This window comes from Macrotis lagotis, chromosome 7 (assembly GCF_037893015.1).
Source record: "Macrotis lagotis isolate mMagLag1 chromosome 7, bilby.v1.9.chrom.fasta, whole genome shotgun sequence".
Taxonomy (NCBI): domain Eukaryota; kingdom Metazoa; phylum Chordata; class Mammalia; order Peramelemorphia; family Peramelidae; genus Macrotis; species Macrotis lagotis.
This window is the reverse complement of record NC_133664.1, coordinates 205,312,527-205,330,781: the sequence shown is the minus strand read 5'-3', so window position 1 is coordinate 205,330,781 and position 18,255 is coordinate 205,312,527. Positions and strand designations below refer to the sequence as shown.

The 18,255-nt window shown below is 34.7% G+C and overlaps 1 protein-coding gene across 2 annotated transcripts in view; it reads right to left on the bottom strand.

Moving 5' to 3' along the window:
* Positions 1-18,255, bottom strand: part of LOC141493356 (low-density lipoprotein receptor-related protein 6) — a 140,206-nt gene that overhangs the window by 44,496 nt on the left and 77,455 nt on the right. For both annotated transcript variants that reach the window (XM_074194574.1, XM_074194575.1), the window contains exons 7-9: positions 4,845-5,061; positions 4,036-4,325; positions 1,298-1,524 (exon numbers count right to left, since the gene is read on the bottom strand). In XM_074194574.1, the coding sequence (XP_074050675.1) occupies positions 1,298-1,524; positions 4,036-4,325; positions 4,845-5,061 (734 nt within the window). The remainder of the gene's footprint in view (positions 1-1,297; positions 1,525-4,035; positions 4,326-4,844; positions 5,062-18,255) is intronic.

The following is an 18,255-nucleotide window of genomic DNA, read 5'->3' as shown; positions in this document are numbered from 1 at the left end:
GGGTAGACTGAACTAGATTGTCACTAAGGTTCCTTTCAGTTCTTATAATCCTATTAATGCCAAAGTTTTCAGTCTGTAAGTGGGTAGCATTTGTCAGGTTATGGGTGCGTTCATACTCTTTAGGAACCAAAATGTGAGTGAGACAAATCTGACATCTGCTAATAGTGACCCATACCAGTGCTCTTAATCGTAAATTCTAAATTTGTCCGACAATTAATACTAGGAGGCAATATCAACTTTACCTTACTACTACATATCATCAAGAATGCTGACCCTGAATATGACCTGATTAGACAATGAGGGAGGAGCCTGAGTAATATGAAATCGTCTACCATAATCTCAAATATGGTGGATATATTTGCTATAATTTAAACATTTGAATTTTACTTCAAATTCATTTCCATTCCTAACTTTGAGTTTCCTCAGTTGGTGATTTTTTTTTTTAAAACTATGTTCTAGTAAATATTTCCTTCAACACTACCTGCATTCTAATAGTTGTCCAATTTTTTTTGTCTTGGGTCTCTTTTGTATCCCTAAAAATTTTTGAGGAACTCTTCTGAGAACTTTTAGTTCTATCTCTCAATATTTACCATTTTAGAACTTTAAACATCTTCATATCATTATGAAAATAGTTTTGATCTCATGGACCCCGAGAGGTCCCTGAGAATTGCTGCCATAATCTACAGAACCAAAAGATATCTTGTGAATTAACAGATTTCACTGCAACATATGTTTCTTTGATTTTGTGGTAACAGTAAAAATCTCACTGATAAGGATTAAGTATACCCAGTTTGAATCAGTAAAAATCTAAACAATAGAACATCTTTTTCTTTTTAATGCAGTTCTATTACTTTGAAGTACAAATGATATTAATCTGAGGTCTTAATTTTCTGATAGGATCACAATTTTTTTTCCTAAGTAAGCATACCATGCCACAGTATTAAAAAAAATTCATTTCAAATACATAATTATTCTGTTAAACTTTTTTATGCTATTAATTTGCTTAAACAACCTTTCTCTCTTCTTTCTAATAAAGTACAAAGGTACAGTCAGCCCATTATTATCTGTTCTAAATCATTAGGGACTGAATTAATGACTTTTTAAAAGTCTTTCACAAAATTTTCATTTGGGCATAATGTCCTGAACAAATTCAGGATATTAAGATTTTGACCTTGATTATCTGACTATATTTCCTCCCAAATTAAAGTATGTGAGGTTTCTTAATAGCATCCTCTTGTACTCTTCAGAAAACAGTCCTGTGTAGCTACAAAAACTACGAAGGTAAAGTTAAGTTTACCCTTCAGCGGGGTCTAATGCCAGAGCTCTGGGGCTATCTAGGTCCTTCCACACCAGGACCTGACGATGTTGCCCATCCAGCTTTGATACTTCGATACGATTTGTTCCAGTGTCTGCCCAGTATAAGTTCTTTCCTAGCCAGTCTACAGCCATGCCTTCTGGATAATCCAAACCAAATTCCACCACATGCTCCAGAGAACTGCCATTCATAAATGCTCTGCTGATAGTCTACAGAAATACAAAAGACACATAAGACATGCAAAATAATGAGATTCACAAACAAAATATAATCCAGAAGAGTAATTAGATGGAGCTTGACAGAGAGGGTATTTTTTAAGCAAAAGCAAACCCTACTGAGTTCATAAGCAGTGAAAATATTTCAAAAATAAAAATGTATACACATCAAATAGAAATAACTTTTATTTTTAAAATATTGTTAGTCATCATTTGGAGAAACACGACTAAAATTTGTGGATAGCTACAATACAGACTCAGCTCTCTGAACACTTTGGGGAATGTTATCAAGATGATTTGACAGGATCTTAATATTTTTAAACAAAGTAGCCTACTTTATCTATGTAAACACCGCCATCTAATTCCAATGTAGCTTCAAATCCTCTGTCAATGTTAAACTGTTGTAATATAACAGTTGAACAGATTATTATAAGTTACTTAACCTGAAATTGATTTGGGTACAATGAACAATAACCTGGGAATTAAATTCCTTCCCTGAAGAAAATCACAAAATAAAAACAGTAATAAGCTACACCAAATATAATATTTATACAAGTCTTCATGAAACAAGATAAAAACAAACATCTGGCAAAAAAGAATTAAAGTCTCTTCAAATTTTGTGACCCATTTTCTGATCCTGTTTCCTCCTCCCATCTGAGAATGAAGATAGAATTATAATTTTATCAGGTTATTTTTTTTTTATTTTTTTGCAAGGCAAATGGGGTTAAGTGGCTTGACCAAGGCCACACAGCTAGGTAATTATTAAGTGGCTGAGACCAGGTTTGAACTCAGGTACTCCTGACTCCAGGGCTGGTGCTCTATCCACTGAGCCACCCAGCCATCCCATCAGGTTAGTTTAAAAACCCTTCTACTCCATGTCTTAAAACCAGCAACTGCAATTTTGTATAAAAATAATTTACTAATCCACCTTCTCATGAAATTATTTAACAAAGTATCCTAATTTCTTAATTTTTTTTTATCAATTATAGACTGAAAAGAACTTTCTCTCAGCTCTTAAAACTTCTCCCTAGGTATCTATGAAGCTGTTGGATTATTTACTTAAGAAAGAGGAAAGTTGAGTATATGAAATATATAACTGAACAAAACTAAAAATATGAATCTGACTACAGAATATTCATAGCAAGAAAAAAAGAAAAAAGCTAGTAAATTATACCATAACCATAAGAGTCCGGGGAGGGGGGTGGGTAAGATCTAGATCAAAGGGCTCAAAGTAATATTTACCTCAACTTTTGGAAACAAAAAAATTACCTAGAATCATAGGATGTAAAAACTGGAGGCCACCTTTAAAACTGCTTAATCAAAAATCTCATTTTTGTAGAATTCATTGAAATCCAAAGAGGTTAAGTGACTTGGCTAAAGATGTACTAAGTATTAGAGTTAGGTCTCAAACCTCATTTCAGTGGTTCTTTCTACAATACCACTGTTGCATCTCACAAGCTGCATGGATCACCCAATTCAGTGGTATTCTCTATTCAGCAAACTTTGACTCTAAGTACAACAGTCAGTAGTCATAGGGATCATAGTTTGAAAACTAGAAGGGACCTTAACAGTCACCAAATGGAATTCCCTCATTTTACAAATGAGGAAACTCAGGACCAAAGAGGTTTAGATTCACAGTCACAAGAGAGTAAGTGACATAGATAAAATCTGAATCTATGTCTTCTGATTCCAAATCCAGTCAATATCTAGGGGCATTACTGGCACATCGGTGAGATAGACAAAGGAGAAAGATAAAAAGGAAATGGCAAAAAAAAAAAAGAAAAAAGAAAAAATAATATGAAGCAGGGCACTGTAGTATTCAATATCTACTCTTGTTCTAGAATCTTATGGTTGGTAGACCAACATCTACCATGCTAAAAAAACCTCAGAATTTTGCCAACAGTATTAAGCAAGATGCTTTGGGGACACTGGAACAAAATGGAAAAAGTAAAAAAGTTAAATGGAAAAAGAGGTACACAGGGCCAGTGGCAATATTACTTCATTTGTGAAAATCTGAAGGGGAAAGGATGTTCTCCATGAATTTTTCTCATCTTCTCTTTCATAGTTGTAATTAAACAACTGAAATTTTGTTAATAAAACTAGTTTCATAAACTATATCTGTATTCCTAAACCAATAAAATGAAATTAAAGGGCCCCCCAAAATAAACTTTTTTTATTTCTTCATCATTCCAAGAAAGGATGATCAGGGAGGGTTTCAATTGTATTCATTCAACTTCTAGGAAGCCTCCTCAACCAAATCAAACTTTAGTGGTAAAAAAAAAATGGCAGGAGGAATACATTATAGAACTAGAAAATTCTGAAATTTAAGTGCTGAACCACAAATGGTCTATAAGATAATTTTGAGCGGTAGCTAAGTGGTTCCATGGATAGAGCATGGGCCCTGGAGTCAGGAAGACCTTAATTAAAATACAACCTCACCCTAAAATTAACCTAAAAATACCCTTCTTATTTCTTATATTCCAACTTCCGTCTAACTCCCTTTACCTTCAGAGAAATATCAGTCCAATAAATACGGTTGTCTGTTACATCAAAATCTAAAGCAGAAGCTTCTTTTACACCCGTAAGTGGAATGGCCACATTGTTGTTGTTTGTTTCCAAAGAGATGCGCCTGATGTCTGCTCTCCGAGAAAACAAGAGGAAAGCTTCTGGAACAATGCAGGTCTTCATATCACTGATAAGCTCAAAGCCAATGGGGCAGGCACAACGGAGTCCTTGAGGTCTATAGAGACAAAGATGGCTACATCCCCCATTTTCATTAGCACATGGGTTGGAACCTAAAAGTAAATAAATGAAAGACAGAGGAAAAAGTTCAGACACAAAGCAACATAGGTTTTGGTGTCAGTCATTTTAAGATTGCTAAATGTGTGATGAACAAAGCTATATGTGCACTTTCCTAGGCCCAGACAAGTAGGATTCATAGACTAGACAAGAAATGAAACTTCATTATAAAATTCTTTTCTTCTCACCCATGGGTAAGTTCCAAATAAATGAAATTATTTTGCATAATATTGAATATTTCTAGGGAGGTATTGCTCTAAAACAAAACTACCAAAATTCAATTTTTTGTAACCAGAACATAAAGTCCCATTAAAGGGATCAACAGATATTACCAAATTCCTTAGCTTTTTCCCCACCTATTCTCTCCTTGGGAAAAATCTGAAAGTGCCAGAACATTTTAATCCTCTTACAACTCTTCAAAAAAACTGCACCATTAACTTCTGCCTATTACTCATCTCTTTTTCCTTCCTTCTCCCTCTATTTCCAAATAGTTGGGTAAGGTTTGATCTACTCACCAATGACTTGATGTACATTTGTGGCTTTCAGACCCATAAGGTCAGGCAGTTGATCTATGATGATTTCCCTCTCAGCACTTCGTTTATGTACCCGTTCAATACTACGTCTTTGCCAGTCAGTCCAATAGACATAGTCTCCAAGCAAGGTGAACCCAAAAATGTGTGGAATCTTGTCTTCTACCAACACTCTTCTTCCAGTACCATCTGCATTCATAACCTTTAGATTGGCAACAGGGAGGAGAAAAAGTAATAAACTTAACCATCACATGAAGAATGTAATATAAGCAAAATAATTTAGTTCAGATTTTCTTTTTAATCTCTTATTCTCTGTTCTTAATTTTCAGAGCAGTTATTATTATATATTTTTTCCTTCCTCAAATCCCTAACTCCACCTGACTTGACTGAAGGCATTTAAAGAGGGCTCCATTCTAACCATAAAACTTCTCAGGTTCTCTACCCATTTCCTTTTCTTTTCTTTCATTCAAATGTAAGGATGGCAGTTACTAGAATAAATCAAATCATATACAACAACCAAACTGAGTAGTAAAATGATTATAAACTTGAATTTTAAAACTACCTCCTAAATTGCTCCACTTCCTAATTTCTATGGCTCAAGTGTATCACCACTCTAGTCCATCTTACACACTACTGCATAGCAATTTACCTTAAACAATGATTTGACCATGTTACTCACCTAAACTTAACTCCAGAAGCTTCTTATTGCCCCTGGGGCAAATATCATACACTCTTTTGAGTTAGTTTCTAAAGTTCTATGCAACTTAGCTTCATTTATCTTTTCAGTCTGTTCCTCATACACCGTACTTCATATCCTGTCTATGGTCTGCTGCCTTGCCTGGAATGAACTCCCTCACTTCCATCTTATAAAGTCCCTCTCTGCTTTAAGATGCAGCTCATCTTCTGATGAGGCCTTTCCGGATAACTGCCACACTTGCCTCCTCTTCCTCCATACTACCTTATATTTAATAACTTTGTACATTGTGTGTATATATACTAACTTTCTATTCCTGTTGTATGCATTTTTTTATGTATTCTTTGGACGGGAGTGGGGATTCTTTTATTCTTTATATTTCTATTCCCAGGGTCTGGCATAATGTATGGCTCAAAGCAAGCAGCTAAATAAATATTTGCTGACTGTCCCATAGGTATGAAGGTTTGGTTAACTCCTTAGATGGAACAAGATGCTTTTTCACACTGGGTTAAGGAATCTGTAGTCTCTAAAGGAGCAGAGTTGCCTGGCAAAATATCCTAGCTAAATCTCAAGAGGAGAAATGGCTTGGGGATGGGAAGAGAACTAGTATTTACACACAGCACCCAGGCCATGTGCTGAGTGCTTTACAAACACAATCTCACCTGATTCTCACAAGAACCCTGGAAGGTAGATGATGCTATTATTGAGGCAAACAGAGGAATTAACTCACCCAGTTCACACAGTTCCTAAAGAGTCTGAAGCTGCATGGGAACTCAGTTCTTCCTGTCTATCGGTCCAGCATCCTGTCCATTGTCAGCTAGGGGCTTAGTTTTCTGCTCCCTTCCTACCCCTCCCCATCCCTACTCCACTACTGCCTGTCAAAGAAAAACCTTGTAATTTTCATCTTCCCATTACAGCATATTCAAATCAGATGACAACAGGGTCTGCCTTGGAGCTAAGAAAAGACTGGTACAGAGTCAAGCCTCTACAAAATACCCAGTAGAGAAAATTATAAACTATACCTAAAGGGGATCTTGAGGGCTCCAGCAAAGTATGTCCAGAAACTGCGGACTACTCTTTTGTCACGTAAGTTTGAGCCCACTTTCACCAGAATTTTGTGTGTACTTCTTTTTTCAACATCTTTATTTTAAATTTTGAGTTCCAAATTTCACCACTACTTTCCTCCCCTCCCTGAGACTGTAAGCCATCAGATATAAGCCATACATGTGCAACTATATAAAACATTTCCATATTAGTCATTATGTAAAAGAAGACTCAAATAAAAGAAAAAATGGAAGTGAAAATAGCATGCTTTGGTCTGCATTCAGTTCTTTCTCTGTAGGAAGATAGAATGCTTCAACATGACTCCTTTGGGACTATATTGCTGAGACTAGCTAAGTCATTCATAGTTCTTCATCAAACAATATTGCTCTTACTAAGTCCTTTTTTTTACAATTTATTTGAGATGCAGACCCAGTAGTGTTATTACTACTAGATCAATACAGTTTTATAGTCCTTTGGGCAGAGTTCCAAATTGCTTTCCAGAATGTATGTATTTTTAAGGAAAGTATTAGAGTCTTTTTCAAGGGATGGTTTGTACCAACTGTTTTTACTATCCCACTTTAATTAAGTCAGACTGCCTGATTATTATGAAATGATATTCATGGCAAGAAGCATAAAGTGCAGGGCTCATGAATAAAAATTAGAAAACAAACACCACTATACTCTTTCATATCTACTCCAGAGAGGAGATATATTTAGTCCTATTCTGGAGATCCAGCTGGCCAGGGTAAGTTGAGAGTTTATGTGTCAGACCAAAACAAACAAAAAAACCTGAACGTTTTACTGACATGTCAAAGACATGTCATATCTCAAGAATGCTCCATTGAAATCTCAAATTAAACATGCCTAAAACCAAGCTATCATCTTTCTAATCTTCCTGATCTCACTATTTCTGGAAGGAGAACTACCATCCAATCACTCTTTGGATACTTTTTCCATATTGAAAACTTATTTTTCCCTTTTCCTTTGACTTTCCACATTATGTGCCAACTTTGGTAACAATTCTCAAATTCCAATGCAAAATTTGATTTCTAAGCTCACTAAACCCTCATTACTATCAACTTTGATTACTACAGTAGCATTTTTATAGGCCTTGCAATCCATTCTCCACACTTGAGAAATTTTATCTTTTATGTATGCATAAAACACTCCCTCTTTCTCACACATTCTGTGTTCAAAACTTTTCTATGCTTTACTAATGGAAAAAGAATAAAAATCAAAGTTCTTCATATTCAATATCCTCCTACAGAATGGAACAATATCATCTTTCCAGCTATGTCTTAAACTGCTCCCTCCATAAATTATAAGTTCAACAAAATGGGAACACTTGCAATGCTCTATAGACATTTCATATTTTTCTGCCTTCATTCTTTTGCCCATACTTGGAATACCTTACCACATCACTTTCTTCTTTTGAAATCCTGACAATCCTTTAAGCCTAATACAACCACCTACTTTAAGATCTATATCAGTCAATGATAATCTCTTCCTCCTTGGATCCCACAAAAATTTCCATCTGTACCCCATCTGGGGCTTTTAATATATATTCCTCTGTATTCTAAATACATACAAGTCTTTATATTATGGTTATTGAAATATGTATCAATAAAGTACCATCATCATTCAAGTTATACAGGTTCAGAATTTCAGAATCATCAGACTTCCCTCTCCCTCACCTTTCAAATCCAATCAGTTTTGTCAAGTCCACACCACCTCAAAAAATGACTACTTGTTCCTTATTCTCTAATCACAAGGTCAACCTTTATTCAGACCCTCACTACCTCTCAAGAAGATTAATAATCATAGTTGACATTTATATAATGCTTAGCACTATATATTAACTCATTAAATCCAGCCAAGTCATTTAAATTTCCCTTGCCCTGGGCAACTTTTTAAAGCATCTGCCTATCTATACTGATAGAAGTTATTTCAACACCTGGAGTTTCTTTAATGCAAAATAAAAATAAAAATTTCTCCACTCTTAGAACCTATTCATCCATCAAAGGGATCCTCTAGAAAACCTTTTGAGATAAGCTAATATTTTCCTTTTTTTTTTTACAGATTTTAAAACTGAAGTTAAGTGAGGTTAGGTATTCTGCCAAGGTCTGTTAGCTAAGAAATGCCTATGAAAGAACACAAAACCAGGTCTTTGCATCCAGCATTCTTATGTTTTTCATTTTTCTTTCTTTTTTTTTTTAGGTTTTTGCAAGGCAAATGGGGTTAAGTGGCTTGCACAAGGCCACACAGTTAGGTAATTATCAAGTGTTTGAGGCCTGATTTGAACCCAGGTACTCCTGACTCTAGGGCCAGTACTCTATCCACTGTGCCACCTAGCTGCCCCAACAATCCAGCATTCTTATATGCTACACCAAAATACTTATTATACTAGGCTTCTGCTTCCAGTCTTCCCTCTCTCCTTCACTGTTCATCAGCAGCTCTGCTTGATTTTGATTCCTTGGTTCCATAATGCTCATCCTGCTCTCTCCCAGGTGCCCTCTGGTGCCCCACTGCGTTTTAGCTCCCTTTTGTGTGCTATTTTCTGCCATTAAATTTTATCTTCTTTGGGAGCAGAACCATCTTTTTGTTACTTGCATCCCTAGCACTTGGCACAGGTCTGTCTGGCACTTAATAAATGTTTGTTCAACTATTGTTCTATTAGAAACCAAGTCCAAGATTTCCCACAACCTTTCCAACAATGATCATTGTCCTTTATGGTCACATTGGCCAGTCTGAGAGGTATGAGGTGGATACCTCAGAGATGCTTTAATTTGCATTTCTCTAATAAGTAATGATTTAGAGCAATTTTTTATATGACTATGATTGCTTTGATCCCCTCATCTGTAAATTGCCTTTGCATATCCTTTGACCATTTGTCAATTGGAGAATGGCTTGTTTTTTTTAATTTATCTCAGTTCTCTCTATGTTTTAGAAATGAGTCCTTTGTCAAAAATACTAGTTGTAAAGATTGTTTCCCAGCTTTACTACATTTCTTTTGATCTTGGTAACAGTGGTTTTGTCTGTGCAAAAGCTTTTTAATTTAATGTAATCAAAATCATCTAGTTTGTTTTTAGTGATGTTCTCCATCTCTTCCTTAGTCATAAACTGCTTCCCTTTCCATAGATCTGACAGGTCTTATAGTTTGCTTATATAATATTTTTTTTATGTCTAAATCCTGTATCCATTTGGATCTTATCTTGGTATAAGGTGTGAGGTGCTGGTGTAATCTAAGTTTCTTCCATACTAACTTCCAATTTTCCCAGCAGTTTTTATTGAAGAGAGAGTTTTTATCTCAATAGCTGGACTCCTTAGGTTTATCAAACAGCAGATTCCTATAATCGGTTCCTGCTATTGCACATAGTATGCAATCGTCACTCTTAAACCTACTTCCTTAAATAAAAAACTTTTTAAAAACTTGTAAAAAAAAAGCAGGAAACTTCATCAGAAGTGAAAACAGGGGCAGCTAGGTGGCCCACTCCTGGAGTCAGGAGTACCCGAGTTCAAATCTGGCCTCAGACACTAACTTAATAATTACCTAGCTGTGTGGCCTTGGGCAAGCCACTTAACCCCATTGCCTTGGGGGAAAAAAGTGAAAATAATCTTATGTCCTAGACAGAACAAAGGTCATAACATTTTATTGAAATGCTCACTGTTGTTAGCTATTTATCCTTCTCTAATATATTTCATTTCATCATATTTGACATATAAAATATTCATCACACTGCAAAATATGTAAAACAATAAAATGTAGCTAGATGAAGGCATGAAAATAAAAAAAACTAAAGGCACTTCTATATAGATTAGGTGAAATATTTGGCTATTTCAGTATAGAGAGTCCTCTTGTGAAAGCGAGTGCCCAACATAAGGGATTTCCTTTCCTTTTTTTGAATGGGGAAATAAATCCTTTTTAATTTTTTTCAAATAAAGAAAATACATCATGAAGGGGGGAAAAGTTTTATATCCATTAGATAGAAACTAAACAGTACTTGAACTTGGGTCAAGAATAATATATGCAATGTGTTGCAGCCTTTAACCTCTGTATCCCAAAAAGGAGTCTCCCAAGAACTTACATTCCATAGGCTCACTATAGAATGACAGTGGAGAGTGGGCCAGTAATACCAACCTATCTTGCATTTAATTTAAGAACTACTGCAGAAAAAGAAAAAAAAATTAAATTAATGATGTTGGTACAGGAGGGTAAAAAGTCTATAACAACTTCTAGTTCAATATCAGTAGTCAGTAATCAATATGGAGAGGTAGATACATTTTTTAATTTTTATTTTAAGAGCAAAGCTTGGATGTCACCACCAACAAGCAAGCTTATATTTGTGACCACCTCCTTCCTCTCCCCCAAAGAAGTCACCTGCTATCTCTAAGGGAATAGGCTTCATTTGCAGAAACCCTATCTTAGAAGTATTGTGGTATATATGAAGCTCTAAAGCCCAGTTTTATAAAAAGCATTAAATATTTTCTTGGGGTCACACAAGTGGTGTTGAGGAGGGCTTAGTGCATGTTAATACAAAAAGAAAAATAACTCACAGTGCCAACTTTCGAGTAAAACTGAAGTAGTAAATGTTTAGTTACACAGAAAGGCTAAATATTGTTTCTTTCAGGAAAGAGGCACTGACTACATGCAAATAAAAGCTAAAGAAAACATTCACTTTACATGTAGTAAAAACTGAAAATTAGTGTTGACAATCATATAGAGGGGAAAAATATTTTCCATTCAAAGTCATTTGGTATTATTGAACATGAAAAAAATTTTACAAGTCTGAAGGTAGCTTACAGGCTCATCTAAATTGAAGATCCTCATTTAATGATGAGGAAACTGAAGTTTAGAACAATGACTTGGCCAAGTTTAATATGGCTAAGTCAACTGAACAAAACAAACTGATTCATTAACTATGTGCTAGACACTGAGATATAGAGATTAAAAATAAAATCATCCTGTCCTCAAAGAGCATACATCTATCTACCAGAATGCAAGTAATAGAGGCTATCCACTATCTGACTATCAGGCAAGTATTAATTATAAAATGTTTCATAAATTGTAATGATGTGTAACATCTGAGAACAAATGAAAAATGGATAGGATTACTCTACTTTTCAATATAGGAAAAGAACAATCAACACCAATACCTCTAATTGTTACCAGTCTGCAAAACCAAAGAAATATATCTTCTCTCAAGATGAGTCAGATTGGGGCGGCTAGGTGGTGCAATGGATAGAGCACTGGCCCTGAAGTCAGGAGGACCTGAGTTCAAATCTGACCTGAGACACTTAATAATCACCTAGCTGTGTGACATTGGGCAAGTCACTTAACCCCACTGCACTACAAAAACAAAAACAAAAAACTGAGTCAGATTGATCACTTGATAAAACTCACTAATTTATAGTATTAAAGCATGGGAAGACAAAGGTTTAACCCAACAGAAAACTTGCATTAAGTAACCAAATTATAAGTTTACACTTGCAAAATTAAAAGTTCTATAGTATACACCTATACCAAATTATTCTAAATCATGTAGGCAGAACTATATATTGTTTATAGGTGAGACTGAAGAATACTGGGGTTAATAACACATTATCAAGCAAACTTTTCTCCTCATACATTTACTAATTTTTACTTTAAGATCAAACATAATTAATGAACCAAGAGAATGAGAAAGTAAATGATAAACTACTTTTTTTCCCTTGGTTTTAAGTGTTAAGTGCTGCTCAATCCATTATATCACCTAGTTACTCCATGATAAACTACTTTTGACTGCTACTGACTTGAGATTCTTTTTCTTGCTTCTACAAGGTTCAGCAAAAAGGATGGAAAAAAGATTAAGGAAATTAAGATGTAAAAAGGAAAGAAAAGGTAGGGAACAAGACTAGTAAGAAATAATGAAAAGAACAATTTTTTTTTTAATAAAGTGAACTGGTAGAGTGCATTGGTATGTAAGACAAGTTAGTTAAAAAAGATAAGAAGATGAAATAAGGAGAAAAGGGGAAATGGTTTGTGCCTGGAAGCTTGTTAAGCCTAAGAAAAGATAACTGGGTGTGGTTATCAAATTATTAAGTTTTTTTAAGTTATTAAGAGGTGTATACTTTATATTTCTTCTTTAAGGATATGATTTCTCTCTCATCACACTCAATTTGGATCAATGTACAACATGGAAACAATGTAAAGACTGACAAATTGCTTTCTGTGGGGGGTGGGGAGAGGGAAGTGAGATGCGGGAAAAATTGTAAAACTCAAAATAAATAAAATCTTTAATTAAAAAAAGTTATTAAGATGTCCTCATAGGATATAAGTTTTAATGAAGTGCTTAAGAGTAAGACATGCCTTACGTGCATATTTATACAACCCCAATAAGTTAAAAAAAAAGCTGAGAAATCTTAATCAGTATTTAATGCAAGATGAACATGTAAAGTGACTTACTGAGGATGATTTTTATAATTCTGCCACAACCAAGTGACCTGGTAAGTGTAAGATGACTTAGAAATCATAGATATGAGTAATTTTTTTTCCCCACACTCCATGGTTCAGGGACAATAAAACAATCCTTAAAAAATAATGAACTAGGGCTTCAATTGAGTGGAGGAATAAAAGAAAGGCAATCATCTCAAAGACAACTAAAACTTGATTCTTGCTTAAAAGCTGAATAGTCAAAAAAAAAATCACAGAAAGAAAGGAAAGGAATACCTGGAGCTAAACAATATATTACAGGTTCTTAGTGGAAACTGAATGCTCTGAAAAGAAAGCAGATACTTATCCACTAAGAAATAATATATTAGAATGGCAGTAACTATCAGGTGTAGTATTAGTCAACAAGTTTGGAGGAAGGAGTAAAAAAAGAGGGGTGATTCTTTGGTTCAGATATCTGTTGAGCTGATGATGACAGAAGTTTGCAACATAAGGAAGGGCATATATCCAATACATAATAAAGAGCTTATTAAAATGAATTACCTACTTCTGGTAATTTATATAGATACAAAAGATATTATCAGAGGGGCCTAAAAAGCACTGCCAAAGCTTACAAATATTTGGTTAAGAATCTGAACACCATAAGTATACACTGCACAAAATTTTTTTTAAAAAGAGAGAAAAACTCTTTGCAATTTAGAAAGTACACAGCTGGTAATGAAGATGTTAAGAATTGGATTAAGATGTCTGTATCTTAAAATATAGTGACGACAGAGAATGGTTTTATGAGTATGGCACAAATACTATGAAAAGAAGCATTTAGTAATAAAATTCAGAATAAGCCAAGGCTTGGAAGGAAAACTAAAAAAAGAACAGAAAGGTTTTGGTTATGAGTCATACCAAGGTTAACAGAAAGAAGGAAGCCATAATACCTGATGAAGGACAAAGTCTTATATTGTTTCCATTTTCTCTCCTAAGGAGAATAATCCCTGCATTGGCAATAACAAAATGAAAATGGTTAACAGGGAGTCTATATCCAAGATTAAAAAGGATAATAAAAGAGGGTCTAGTCCCCCTTGAAAAATCTAAGTCGTTACCTAGCTCACATGAACTATCTATTTCCTAAAGTATAGAAAGAATTGTAGATATGACTGTTAAACCATTATCAAGAATACCTGAAAAATGCTTAGAAAATAGTAGAGATGTGGCAGGATAAGAAAAGGGCAAATGTTCTGATTTTCTGAGTATCATTTAAAAACTATAAGCTAGGAAAATTAACTTCAACTCTGGTAAAATGCTAGGACAGATTAAAGAGTTAATAAACAACTGGAAAAGGAAGTGGTAATTACAGAAAGTCAGCGTGACTTCAAAAAGAACAGATCATGCCAGATGAGTGTCCTGTGAAAGGGCTACTATGCTACTAAAGCAAGGAAACACTGAAAATCACATTTTATTGAGACTTGTGATAAAGCACCTCACACTAATCTTATAAAATAAGGTAGCCTCAGAATTGGTTGAATGGATACAAAGAGAATTAATTAACAGTTCGTTATCATCTTGAAAAGTCTGTAGTAGAGGGTTCCTGGACTCTATACTTGACCTGTATGGTTTAACATTTTAATCTGTGATTTGGATAAAGGCAGAGGTGACATACTCATGTAATCTGCTGACGATACAATTTGGGAGGAATATCTAACCCACTGGACAACAGGGTCAAGATCCAAAAAGATCATGACAGGCTAGAGCACTGAGTGTTAATGTAGTAAAGATGAAATTTAATAGGGATTGCTTTTCAATAGGCAGCAAGGTAGTGCAGTGGTAAGAGCTGGACGTTTAGTCAAAAAGTCCTGAGTTCAAATACTGAATCAAACACTTGCCAGCTGAGTGATCCTAGGCAAGTCACTTAATCTCTATTTGTCTTAACTGTAAAATAAGGTATAAGAATAGCACCTACCTACCTTGTTATGAGGACCAAATGAGACAATATTTCAGAAGAGCATAGCACAATGCCTGCTAGATAAAGAGTAAGCACTATATAAATGCTTGCTATTCTTATCATTATTACTATGGATAAAAAGTTTTACATTTGAGGGTTACTTTTTAAAACCAACTTTCTAAGTTTATCTGAAAAAAGATTTGGGGCTTTAGGGGACTTTGACCTCGATATAAGTTAATCATGTGATGAAACAGTTACATTTGCTAACGCAATCCTGGCCTTAATCAAGAAAAGTACATTTTCCAGGAATAAGGAGAAGCAGTGTGTCATAATTGATAACCTGGAGAGCAAGGAAAAAGGAACAACCATAACTCTGAAGGCCTTGAGTTCATGCCATGGAACAATAGGTTGAAGTATGACAGAATGAAAAGACCTGGTTGTAACATTTCATACTGTCTTTAAAACATGTTTTTTGTACAACCTTGTGCAAATCACTTAATATCTTTAGACTACAGTTTCTTCAAAAATAAAATGAGATAAATGGAAGATTTGACCTCTGAAAGGCTGTTCTAGCTCCCAGCCTAAGGTCTTATGATCCTATCAATGCTATAAAATAAAGATGTTTGGCCTGGAAAGAAGACTCGGTGATAGAAAGGTTTTCTTCAAATATTTTTGTTTTTATTCTCTTTGAACTCAATAACCAAAAACAGTAATAATGGGTAGAAGTTTCAAAGAAACAACTGTGGTTAGATATCAGAAAGATATTTTTATCTATTACAGCTGTCCAATATGACATAGTTTATCTCCGACAGTGGAGACTTCCCATTTACTAGCAGGGATTAATGGCAACTTGTCAGGAATATAGTAGAGGAAATTTACAGGAATGAGCTGGATAATACCGTTACTACTTTCAATTCTCAATTTTATAAATATGAGATAGACATAATGGCCAAAATAATGAATGAATAAATCCAATTAACATTAAGGTGTACTTAAAATAGTGATTATATAAAAAGTAGCCTGACAGAAACACATTAACAGTTCAATTAATTCTCATCAACCAACCAAACATTCTATTGTTTAATCAACTTAACAATGAAATTTATTGACTCTAAAGGATGAATGCTAAGTTTTTTTAGTATCTGTGTCACAGAGTAGATAGCCCCAAAAGATTCAGAAACATCAAAGTCAACTACCTTAATAACCTGTCAAGTGCTAAAAACAATTAAAGTGTTTTAAGGAACTTGGGATAAGCTGCCATCAATTTATAAGACAGTAATTTTATATATTTCCTATGGAAACAACAGCTCTCTCATAAATTTGAAAGTAGATAAATCTCTGATTTATAAAAATCTCTGCAATCAGGAAGACTCCAAGGTCCTTGGACGTCTAACAGACTTTTACAATATATGGACTGAGAATTTCCAAGAATTATTTTTTCAAAAAAATTTGAATACTTGGGAAACAAATTTCCTTCTCAGGGTACCAATAAGATTAAAGAAAGCCATAATCACCAGAAAGTGTCACCCTATAATTCCAGAATTTCAATATGAAATACATTTACCAGATGCCAAGCTTTTAAAATTCATCATACAAAAATCCTCTACAAAACTTCTAGAAACCAAGTAGTCCCTATTTGTTTACCAGTAAAATTTTATGAAATGTGTTTAGACTCAGGACAACCAATATTTATGTATACACAATGCCTCCCTTAATAAAGTAATAAAGACAATGAGACCCAAAATAATGGTTGAATCCTCTTTTATCTATGGTTGGTAGATAGCTAGACAGACAGACACACACACAAACACACACACAGACACAAGTATATTGTTTGGCAGCAATAGCTAAAAAAAAGAAAGAGAAAGGAAATCTAAAACCTGAAGCAAAAGGTTTATTTTTTCTTTTTTTTAAATTTATTTTTATTAAAGATATTATTTGAATTTTACAATTTTCCCCCTAATCTTGCTCCCCCCCCACAGAAAGCATTCTGTCAGTCTTTATTTCCATGTTGTACCTTGATCCAAATTGGGTGTGATGAGAGAGAAATCATATCCTTAAAGAAGAGAAGTCTAAGAGGTATCAAGATCAGACAATAAGATATGTTTTTTTCTAAATTAAAGGGAATAGTCCTTGCAATTTGTTCAAACTCCACAGCTCCTTATCTGGATACAGATGGTACTCTCCTTTGCAGACAGCCCAAAATTGTTCCTGATTGTTGCACTGATGGAATGAGCGAGTACTTCAAGGTTGAACATCACTCCCATGTTGCTGTTAGGATGTACAGTGTTTTTCTGGTTCTGCTCATCTCACTCAGCATCAGTTCATGCAAATCCCTCCAGGCTTCCCTGAAATCCCGTGCCTCCTGGTTTCTAATAGAACAATAGTGTTCCATGACAAACAATACCACAGTTTGTTAAGCCATTCCCCAACTGAAGGACATTTACTTGATTTAAAAAGGTTTACAAAGCATGGGCTGCTCTCTTGGTTTGTTCATGTCTTCTCACTCCAAAAATGCTTTTCTAATTTGTATGCCACTTAATTCAAAAGGTAATATTGAAAAAATATCTTGAAAGAGATGGAATTATCTCAAATGTTTCTTTACAGTTTTCTTTGTAAGCCTTTTGCTTCCCTTTACCAAGATAAGATCCAAATGGTTACAGGACTTAGACATAAAAAACAATACTATAAGCAAATTAGAAGATCAAGGACTAGTTTACCTGTCAGATCTATGGAAAGGGGAACAGTTTATGACTAAGGAAGAGTTGCAGAACATCACCAAAAACCAATTGGATGTTTTCGATTACATTAAATTAAAAAGCTTTTGCACAGATAAAACCACTGTAACCAAGATCAAAAGAAATGTAGTAAATTGGGAAACAATCTTTACAACTAATGATTCTGACAAAGGACTCCTTTCTAAAATATACAGAGAACTGACTCATATTTTAAAAACAAAAAGCCATTCCCCAATTGACAAATGGTCAAAGGATATGCAAAGGCAATTTACAGATGAGGAGATCAAAGCAATTCATAGCTATATGAAAAAATGCTCTAAATCATTAATTATTAGAGAAATGCAAATTAAAGCTTCTCTGAGGTACCACCTCACACCTCTCAGAATGGTCAATATGACCAAAAAGGATAATGATCATTTTTGGAAGGGATGTGGGAAATCTGGGACACTATTACACTGTTGGTGAAGCTGTGAACTCATCCAACCCTTCTGGAGAGCTATTTGGAACTATCCCCAAAGGGCAACAAAAATGTGCATACCCTTTGACCCAGCAATACC